At 50.4% G+C, this 11,028-nt stretch overlaps 1 protein-coding gene across 1 annotated transcript; it reads right to left on the bottom strand.

Moving 5' to 3' along the window:
- Nucleotides 1-9,709: 9,709 nt before the first annotated feature.
- Nucleotides 9,710-10,319, bottom strand: LOC148220880 (olfactory receptor 14J1-like). The gene has a single exon (XM_088180649.1). It carries the CDS (start codon nucleotides 10,317-10,319, stop codon nucleotides 9,732-9,734), a length of 588 nt encoding a protein of 195 aa, XP_088036775.1. The 3' UTR covers nucleotides 9,710-9,731.
- Between the last annotated feature and the right edge of the window lie 709 nt (nucleotides 10,320-11,028).

The raw sequence follows: 11,028 nt of genomic DNA, 5'->3' as shown, positions 1-11,028 counted from the left end.
TGTTTGTAAGGACAGAATGGAAAAGCCTGAGCAGATTTCCTGAACAAGAAACCCCACTGAGGAACCACATGCTCAGTCCAGGCTGCCTGGAATGATGTCACATTTCTACAAGGGCCAATGTGAGCAACAATGATCTTTGTAAGCAGAATTCTCGGAGTCTTCCAGCTGAATTCTCTGTCCTTGTCCTTTCCCTGCATCTCTGTTGCAGATGGAAGCTGCTGGTGCCTTTCTCAGCTGTGACCTGTCTTTTGAATGCAGACAGATGTTCCCAGGTGTGTTAAGCAGGTGCTGCTCAATGTTCATGCAAAGCTTTGGTGTGCTCATGGAACCAAGGGGACCCTTGTGACACAGTGGGGGCTGATGGAACCAAGGAGACAACTGTGACAGTTGAGAGCCTCACAGAAACAAGGCTCCATTGTGACGCTGAAGGCAATTACGGAATCCACATCACTGTGACACAGCCGGGCCACATGGAACCAATGGTCCCTTATGACAATGCAGATCCAAGGAGACCATGGTGACACTATGGGACCACATGGATCCAAGGGGCCACTGTGACACTGAAGAACTTCATGGAAGCCAGGGTGCAGTGTGACACAGCGGTGCCTGATTGGAACAAAGGAACCACTGCTGACAGCCCAGAAACTCCTGGAACCAAGGGGCTGTGGTGACACAGCAGGGCCACATGGAACCAAGGAGACCTGTGATATTTAAGAGCCTTATGGAGCCAAGGGTCCACTATGACACTGCACAAACAAGGAGACCATGGTGACACCTTGGAAGCTCATTGAACCAAGCAGCCATTGTGACACTCCAGGGCCTCGTTGAACAAGGGAAACCATTGTGACACTCCAGAACCCCATGGCACTAAAGGTTTACTGTGACACAGCAGGGTCCCATGGAACCAGTTGTCCATTGTGACAATTTGGATCCCAGGAGACCGTGGTGAGACTATGGAAGCTCATGGAACCGTGGGTTCATTGTGACACTCCAAGGCCTTGTGGAACCAAGGGTCTGTCATTAAACTGTGTGGCGTCATGGAGCCATGAGCCATTGTGACACAGCATGGCCTCATGGAGCCAAGGGGCCATTGTGACACTGTGGATCCAAGGAGACCACTGTGACTGAGGAACCTCATGGAACCACGAGTCCATTGTTACACTGTGGGGCCCTGTGGAAGCAAGGGGACCACAGTGACATTGCAGGGCCTCATGGAACAATGGAGACTATTCTGACACTTTGGGACCCACTGGAACCAAGGGGCCAGTACAGCATGGCAGGGCCTCATGGAATCAAGGGCACTACGTGAACACTGTGGGTCTGCATGGGATGAAGGGTCCATTCTGACACTGTAGAACCAAGGAGACCATTGTGACACTATGGGGCACCATGGAAACAAAGGTCCATTGTCAGCACGGCCTCATGAAACCATGGAGTCCATTTTGACACTTTGAGGCCTTGTGAAACCAAAGGGCCATTGTGGCACTTCAGAGCCTTGTGGAGCCAAGGGGACCATAGTGACACTGTGGGGCTCAGTAAAACCAATGGTCTGTTGTGACACTGTGGGATCTCATGGAATCAATGGTCTGTTTTGATACTGCAGGGCCTTATGGAATCATGGAGATTATTGTGACACTACAGGTGATGCCTTGGAGTGGCTACCTAGAACAGAGACTAGACAAGGTAAAGAGAATAAAGTGGGTATTTATTAAAGGCCTTCAATAGAGTCACCTTGGGCAGTCAAAAGCCTCCCAGGGGCTACACTCAAGATGGACTGTGATAATGAGTTTTTCAGAAAGATTTCATTTTGGTCTGTTTGCGTATCAGAGGTTAATCCTCCAATAACAACTTCAAGTAATGAAGCCACATTACCTCAGTTTTCTCACCCTTGAATTCACTTTTGTTTATACTTTTCAGAGCCTGAGGCTGTAGGGTGTCCTTGAGTTTCAGGCCTAGATGAATTGTTTTGTTTGACCAAAATGTGAATACAGTTAACTAACATTTTGTATGAAGTTTAGAGTTATGCACTAATGCAGTACTGAATTTGAAAAATATTAAGGGTAAAATCTTAAGGCAGCACAGGACTCACTGAACCAAGGGGCCACTGTGACACTTTGCAGCCCCGTTGAACCAAGGAGTCCATTGTGACACTACAAGGCCTCATGGAAGCAAGGAACCATTGTGACACTATGGGGTCTTGTGGGGCCTAGGGGTGATTGTGTCACTGTGTGGCACCATTGAACCAAGGAGTGCATTGTGACACTACAGGGTCCCATGGAACTGAGGATTCACGGAACAGTGCAGGACCCCATGGAAACAAAGGTCCATTGTGACATTGTGGGACTTTATGGAATCCTGGAGGCCATGATGACACTTTGAGGCCTCATTGAATCAAGGGGCTCTGCAGGGACTCATGGAACCAAGGAGACCCTTCTGCCATTGTGAGTCCCCATGGAACCAAGGGTCCATTGGGATACTGTGGCAACAAGGAGACCCCTATGACACTGCAAGGGCTCATGGAAACAAGGGAACAAGGAACAAGTCTGATTGGCTTGGCCTGACTGATCCAACTGCCCTTGGCATGTTGAGGGTCTCTTCTAATGTGCCCCTGAAACCCTGGGCTTTTCGTTCAAATGGAAAAGAACTGTCCTTCTCATCCAGGAACCCATTGCCAAAATGAGATTTCCCTCTACAAAATTATCAATATCCGTGATTGCTCCCAAACAAAAGCTGCTATTTTCAATATTCTGGCTGCCCTTGGCTTCCTTAGGGCTGGGTCTCCCCTGTCTTCAAACATTGGGGCTCCATGCTCTCCTTCCGATGGAAAAAACCATCCCTCCTGCACAGGCACCCATGGCAAAAACTGGTGCTTTTCTTCCAGAATTCCTATCCACAAGGGTTTCTGCCAGACAAAAGCTGCCAGGACAGACAGGTCTGGCTGGCCTCGGCCTCTGGTGGCTGCAGTTCATGAGCCCATGAAACACGGGAGATTCATGGATTCCTTCCTGTGGAGACCATGGTGAAACTGTGGGGGCCCATGGAACCATGGAGACCATTGTGACACTGTGGGGACACCATGGATCCAAGGGACCATTGTGACACTGTGGGGCCTTCTGAAATGAAAGAGCCATTGTGACACTGTGGCAACCCTGTGGAACCACGGACATTGTTGTGGCACTGCTGGGCTGTATGGAAGCAAGGGACCATTTTAACATTGTGGGATCTCATGGAACCAAGGACATCACTGTGGCACTGCTGGGCTGCATGGTGCCAAGGGGCCGGTGTGAAGCAGCAGGGCTTTGTGGAACCAAGAGGCCATTGTTGCATTACAGGGCCTGGTGCAGCCCAAGGGCCCTTGTGATCCTGCAAGGCACCGTGGATCCATGGAGACCATTGTGGCATTGCAAGGCCCCATGGAATCATGGAGACCATTGTGACACTGTGGGGAACCAAAGGGCCATTGTGACCCTGCAGGGCCCCTTGGCAGCAAGTGGCCATTGTGACACTGCAGAAACAAGGAGAACATTGTGACAATCTGAGGCCCCAAAGAATTAAGGCAAGTGCCCACTCCTGTCAGGTGAGCTGTGTGACTCTGCAGGGCCAGGACACGTTCCAGCAGGTGTGTGCTGCTGTGCCAGTCCCCTGGCAGGGATCTCAGACAGGCATGTGCAGCACTGAGGAGCTTGGTCTGTGGCTTTGGTGGCATGACCAGTCTGAGAAGGTGCCCCAGGGTTTTGAGCATCCCTCCAGCCACTTCCATCAGCCACTTCCACACCTGGGCACTCTCCCCACTTTCTTGGTCTATTTGTTCTTTGCTTATCTCCTTCCTCCTGCCCATTTCAGCACTGCTCTAGGGGCAGCATCAGCCCTGCCCGGGCTCCCTCCTCACCCAGCCCTTGGCAGAGCCCAGAGCAGGGCTCTCTGTGACCCCTGGCATGGGATGTGGGTGCTGGGACTGGACACTGAGGTGTGGAGTGGACACTCTGGTGGGGAACATTTGCCCACCCAAAACACTCCCTGTGCTGTGCCGTGTCTGATGAGGGGATGTGGGGCCTGTGCTGGCCAGGGGGGCTGTGCTGCCTCAGGGACAAATGACAGGCATGAACCACAGCACAACGACCAGGAGGTGGAAGTGAGGAGAAGATACAGAGGAGGAATTCAGAAATCTGCCCTGAGTGTGTGTTCATGTGTTCAGGAAAGGCAAAGCTCAGCTGGAGCTGATGGAAGCTGCAGGCAACACCCAGAGCAAAGTCAATTCATTGCTGTGTTAGAATTCAAAATGCAATGTCTGTAAGCCAAAGTTTAAAACTAAACACAAGTAGAGATAGGTTTAGCTTTTGAATTTAAGATCTAGAAGAAATTAATGTACTTACAAAGGGAACAAGAAGTTGTAGAGTGCAGCAATGTAAGTTTGTGTGTGAGGATATAATTGGCTAAGTTCATTCTGTGGAATGAGTCAGTGAAACAAAATATCTTAGTATTAAATTAGATACAGAAATATCTCCATTGACAGTGATTTATTGGTTAATAAATCCTTAAAAGACCTTGTAACCATAAGTCTTGTGACTTCTAAGCCATGCTGCAACCACTTCTAAGACAAACTTACCCTTTCTACCTGGATAGAAAATTAAACAAAATAAATCACACTTTCTAAAGGAACTCAGAAGTCCTGTCTCTCTGCTTCATTTGGAAAAACAAAAAGTCCCCACCAAAAATTACAACAGAAAATCAATAAGGCCACACTTGAAAAATATATAATATAAACAATAAACACACATTTTGAAAATATAATGTAAAATCAACAAACCTGCACCAGGGAACACTTTCTCAGTCATGTCTCTCAGTGGATCCCATTAGAACTACAGGAAACTTTGGACTTTCAATTCTTGAGAGTTTTCTTTTCCTGCTCTAATTCAATCAATGGGAAACCTCCTTCACATTTATCAGTGGGAGTCACTAAAAGTAAAAGAAACTTTGCAGTTTGAATCTGACTTGGAGTTCTTGAGAGGTTTTTTTCTGCTCCCTCTCAGGGACTGATGTTCAGGGACTCAGCCCCAACCCCGAGAGGGTCATTAAAGTCCTTGTGCTGTGTCTGTGCTGCTGAGCTGGGCTGGGCTCCTGGCAAAGGCAGCACTGCAGAGAGAGAGCCAATATTTCCAAAATATTATTTGGAGCTCCTTGGCAGCACCAAATGCACCATGGGGCTCATTGGGATCAAGCAAGTCCTGACAAACCGTGGCTCTGCCTTGATTTCCCTCTGGTCTGGTGAAGTTCATTAGGAAGGTTTTCAACTCCAGATATGGAGAAATATTTCAAAGAGCTTCTTAGAAACACACATTCCTATTTTCAAGGGTGTATTTTATTACTGTTCTCTTTAGAGCAGAGGTGATTGCAGCATTCTGTGATTGATGTTGATCCGGGGTCTCTCCTCAGGAAGTCTGGCAAAGAGGGGCTTTCGAATTTTTTTAATTTTTGAAGCAATCTAAAACTCGTAATGTTCCCCACTGCAAGCAGACACACTCCTCAGGTGTGTGCCAGCCCAAGGTTCCACCAAAACCACTGCAGAGCTGCCCTGGGCCAGCTGTGAGGGTGGATCATCATCCCAACCTGCCCTGGGCCACTGCCAGGGGCTGTGGCCATGGACACTGCACTGACCCCACTGCTGGCTTTGGCTGCCACAGCAACCGGGAGAAGTTCAAGTTTCCTTGGGAACACTGGGGAGCACTGGGACAACCTGGGAAGATGGGAAGTGCTGAGGGGAATCTGGGTGGACTGGGATGGACTGTGGGCTGCACTTGAAAATACAGGGACATCCTGGGACATCCTGGGATTGACAGAGCCCGACTGGAGCCGGGACTACAACGCCTCTCATGCCCCGCGCCCCACAGAACCCCGGTGTCCGTCCCCCACATGTCCCTTAAGTGTCCCCCAGACCCTCCAGGATTCAGAAGTGCCTCCTCAGCACCCATTCGGGACCCCCTAAAAGTGTCCCCAGATCCCCTGAATGCTCCCAACCCCACAGATTCCCGTTACAGTCACTTCTGGGAATTCATCTCCTGTAATCCCCCACAGCCTCAGAGTCCCTCATAACACAGTTCTGTACCTAAAACTCCTGCCGTGCCCTGAGCCCTAAAGAGCCCGGTTAGAGCTCCCCAAGCTCCCCCCAAGTGCTCCCGAACCTTTCACGTTCCGTCCTGAGCACCTCAAGTCTCGGCTCGGACACAAAAGTGTCCCCCAGGTGCCTTCCCGGACCCCCAAACGCCCTGGCCGAGCCACTTCCGGGACTACAGCTCCCATCATGCTCCGTGGTTCCCATAGAGTGCTATTGAAGCCATGACTTCATCTCCCGTCATGCACCACGGGAGAGACATTGTAGCTGCTCCTAGAACTCCCATGATGCTCCGTGGCCCCATTGAACCGTATTATACCTGTGCCTACAACTCCCATCATTCCCCGCACCCTGGAGAGCCCCGTCAGAGCCCCCCAGGTGTCCGCTTGGACCCCGAATGGCCCCAGATTCCCCTCCCTCACCCCCAAGTGCCCTCCTGGACCCCCAAGAGCTCACCCCGACCCCGAAGTGTCCTTCAGAATCCTTAAGTGACCACCCGGCTCCCTGAAGTGTCCTCCAGACCCTCAAGTTCTCTCTAAATTCCCTCCCACAGACCCAAAACGTCCTAAAATATACCCCAGAAATGTCTTCATGGACCCCAAAGTGGCCCCGTTTTATCCTGTCTGTGAAAATGTTTAAAAAGAAGAGAAAGGGATTAAAATAGGACTAAGGATCATAAACAGGAAGAAATCAATGGCCAATAGTGGTCAATTAATTAATGAAGTGAATTGTGTTACTTAGAACCAATGACCATAAATTTTTCTGGTTGCTAAAAATGTATAGATTTTTCGATATAAATATAAAAAAATAGCTATAAAAAAAAGAATAACAGTATTATAAAAGTAAAAGCTTAATATATTTTTATCATTTAATTAAATTACAATATGAATAATACATTTTCAGGGTTTTTTATGTTTTAGGATGTCATTCCCACATAGGCAATATCAGACATGGTGAGCCTGGGGGTGAGGAGCAGGTTATCCAAACAGGGTTGGCCTGAAAGGGGCTCATTTATCTGCATGCCCAGACCTCCTGAGGAAACATTCAGCATCAAGATCACATAAGCAATGCTTCAGCCGGCTGAACTGAAAAATAAAAATAAGATGCCCTTGATTAAATCCAAAATTCCTTCTCTTCTCATTCGCAAGGAAAGCTCTGTCTCCTGCTGTTCACAGAGAAGGGCTGGTGGGAGATGTGGGGCTCAGAGGCTGCCTGGGGTACAGTGACCATGAAATAATGCAGTTTTTTAAAAAAAAATCTGTGAAAGAAGGAGGGGCAGCAACAAAATTTCTACACTGGATTTAGAGAGAGAAGCCTTTGGCCTATTCAGGATGCAGATTTCAGAATAACTGAATCAGATACTGATTTTTTTTTTTTTTTAAGATAAATAGCCCTTAAAAACAACAGATTCCAGGAAGGATGGACACACCTCAAGAACGTAATCTTAAGGGGGAAGGAGCAGCCTGTCCTTGTGTGCAAAAAGATGAGCCAGTGAGGAAAATGAGTGACCTGGCTGCCCATGGAGCTTTTGTAGGAACACAGAGAAAGTAAAGGGGCTGCATCACCATTAGACAGAAAGTCAGACAGTTCAGGAAATGTTTAAGGATGTAGTCAGGTCATGCAGAAAGGAAATTAGAGGTGAAAGCTAAATTAGGACTTAACCTGGCCACTTCTGTGAAAAAATAATAGAAAGTATTTCTACAAATAGATTAATTGAAAACTGTTGGATAAGGAGAACCTCACCTCTTTATTTGCTGCAGTGGGGAATATAGTAACTAAAGATGAGGAAAAGGCTGAGGTACTCAACCCCTTCATTGCCTCAGTTTTCAACAATAGGACAGGTTGTCCTCAGGACAAGTGTTCTCCTGAGCTGGTAGATGGGGACAGGGAGCAGAACAGACCCCTGTAATCCAGGAGGAAGCAGCTGGGGACCTGCTGAGCCACTCAGATGCTCACAGGTGTCTCTGGGACCAGATGGGATCCATCCTAGGGGGATGAGGGAGCTGCTGGATGAGCTCCCCAAGCTGCTCTCCATCGTTTCTCATCAGTGCTGGCTCAGCAGGGAGGTGCCAGAGGACTGGAGGTGCCAATGTGAGCCCATGCCCAAGAAGGGCTGGAAGATGTGGGGAAGTGCAGGCCTGTCAGCCTGACCTGGGTGCCTGGTGAGGTGATGGAACAGATCACCTTGAGTGCCATCACAGGGCACCTCCAGGATGGCTGAGGGATCAGAGGCAGCCAGCGTGGATTTCAATATCTGCATTGATGATCTGGATGAGGGCATTGAGTGCAGCATCAGCAAATGTGCAGATGGCACCAAGCTGGGTGTGAGTGTGGATGTGCTGGAGGGTAGGAGGGCTCTGCAGAGGGACCTGGACAGGCTGGATCCAGGGCCCAAATCCAACAAGGTGAGGTTTAACAAGACCAAGTGCCAGGTCTTGCACTTTGGCCACAACAACCCCTGCAGTGCTCCAGGGTGGGGACAGAGTGGCTGGACAGCAGCCAGGCAGAAAGGGACCTGGGGGCACTGATGGACAGCAGGCTGGACATGAGCCAGCAGTGTGCCCAGGTGGCCAAGAAGGCCAATGGCTCCTGGCCTGGATCAGAAATGGTGTGGCCAGCAGGAGCAGGGCAGTGATTCTTCCCCTGTGCTCAGCACTGGTTGGGCAGCACCTCGAGTGCTGTGTCCAGTTCTGGGCCTCTCAAATTTAGGAAGGACATGGAGGGGCTGGAGCGTGTCCAGAGATGAGCAACGAGGCTGGTGAGGGGTCTGGAACACAAGTCCTGTGAGGAGTGGCTGAGGGAGCTGGGGATGTTTATCCTGGAGAAGAGAATGCTCAGGGAGACAAGGTGGTGTCAGGGCACAGGTTGGACGTGAAGATCTCCAAGATCTTTTCCAGCCTTGCTGATTCTGTGATTCTCTGAAACCACCCTTGGAGTATTTGCAGGATGAGCCCTGGGCCTCCTCTTCACAAGGTCCAGCAGCCCAGGTCCCTCAGCTTCTCCACACAGCCCCGGGGCTTTTCTGTGCCCAGCATTGGGCTGGCCAAGTGTTGTGGAGAGAGCCTGGCCAAGGACCCTGGAGCCCCCAGGCCCTGGCCTGAGGCGTCAGTGCTGCCCCAGCAGTGCCCATGGCCTGTCCCTGCTGCAGCCCCGGCACTGCCACCCCCAGGGCTGTGCCCGGCCCCGAGAGCACTCAGGCCCTGCAGCAACACGAGGACCAGGAGGGCAGCGGGGCAGTGGCACGGGAGCAGCACTGGCAACACCAAGTGCTGCTGCTGCTGGGCACAGCTGCTGTGCCAGCACTGATCTGCCCCAGCTCTGCACACAGACATTGCTGCTGCAGCTCCAGAGAAGGGAACAAAAGGGGTTTATTTGGAGAAAACTTTGATGGGAGAGAGATCCTTAGGTTCATTTAAAGCCACTGAGATTGCAGACCTTCATTGACACAGTCTGTGGCCACAGAAATCATGGGGAGAAAAAATGAAATATTGCACAAATAATGGCATTTCTATGTTAAAATACTAAAAAAAAGGAAATAAAAGAGCAATTCAACTACCAAACTAAACAAGTACTATCAAAGATGATTTTTATTGGAAGTGATTTGCAGGAACTGGGAATCAGTTTACTGTTTATTAAACCATCTTTTGATCAGTCTCCACAATTCCGCCTTGAGCTCCTGATTCCTCAGGCTGTAGATGAGAGGGTTCAGGGCTGGAGGCACCACTGAGTACAGAACAGACAGTGCCAGATCCAGGGATGGGGAGGAGATGGAGAGGGGCTTCATGTGAGAAAACACTGCAGCGCTTACAAACAGGGAGACCACAGCCAGGTGAGGGAGGCAGGTGGAAAAGGCTTTGTGCCGTCCCTGCTCAGAGGGGATCCTCAGCACAGCCCTGAAGATCTGCACATAAGAGAAAACCATGAAAACAAAACAACCAAATAACAAACAGGCACTAACAGCAATGATCCCAAGTTCTCTGAGATAGGATTTGGAGCAGGAGAGCTTGAGGATGGGTGGGATTTCACAGAAGAACTGGCCCAGGACATTGCCCTTGCACAGGGGCAAGGAAAATGTATTGGCTGTGTGCACCAGTGAATAGAGAAAGGCACTGGCCCAGGCAGCTGCTGCCATGTGGGCACAAGCTCTGCTGCCCAGGAGGGTCCCGTAGTGCAGGGGTTTGCAGATGGACACGTAGCGGTCGTAGCACATGATGGTCAGGAAGAAATACTCTGCTGAGATAAAGAACAGAAAGAAAAAGAGCTGAGCAGCACATCCAGCATAGGAGATGTTCTTGGTGTCCCAGAGGGAATTGTGCATGGCTTTGGGGACAGTGGTGCAGATGGAGCCCAGGTCAGAGAGGGCCAGGTTGAGCAGGAAGAAGAACATGGGGGTGTGCAGGTGGTGGCCGCAGGCTACGGCGCTGATGATGAGGCCGTTGGCCAGGAGGGCAGCCAGGGAGATGGCCAGGAAGAGGCAGAAGTGCAGGAGCTGCAGCTGCCGCGTGTCTGCCAATGGCAGCAGGAGGAAGTGGCTGATGGAGCTGCTGTTGGACATTTCTGCACTGTGGCCATGGAGTCCTGTTGAAGGAGGACACAGTTATAATTCAGGGGAGACTTTGCTGAGCAATGTCCATGTCCCTTCTCCCAGCCCCGCCCCTGCTGCTCTGTGCCACCCCATCTTCCTTTACTCAAAGACCTTCCTTCAGCCCCGTGCCTGGAGCTCTGCTGGGATCTGGCCCCATTGCTGTGATGAGCAGGGGCCGTGTCTATGGACACTGAGGGGTCAGCTCTGCTCTGCAGCAGTGGGGTCATGGGAACAGGGACAGGGGCCAGTCCTGGGGCTGGATTTCATCAGCCCAAACTGCTCCTGAGGCAGAGGAGCTTGGTACCATCTCCTGTCCCAGGGCTAAGGAACAGTG

The sequence above is a fragment of the Sturnus vulgaris genome, chromosome 30 (assembly GCF_052056855.1).
Source record: "Sturnus vulgaris isolate bStuVul1 chromosome 30, bStuVul1.hap1, whole genome shotgun sequence".
Classification (NCBI taxonomy): domain Eukaryota; kingdom Metazoa; phylum Chordata; class Aves; order Passeriformes; family Sturnidae; genus Sturnus; species Sturnus vulgaris.
The sequence above is the reverse complement of the archived record's forward strand: the minus strand, read 5'-3'. Positions and strand labels throughout refer to the sequence as shown.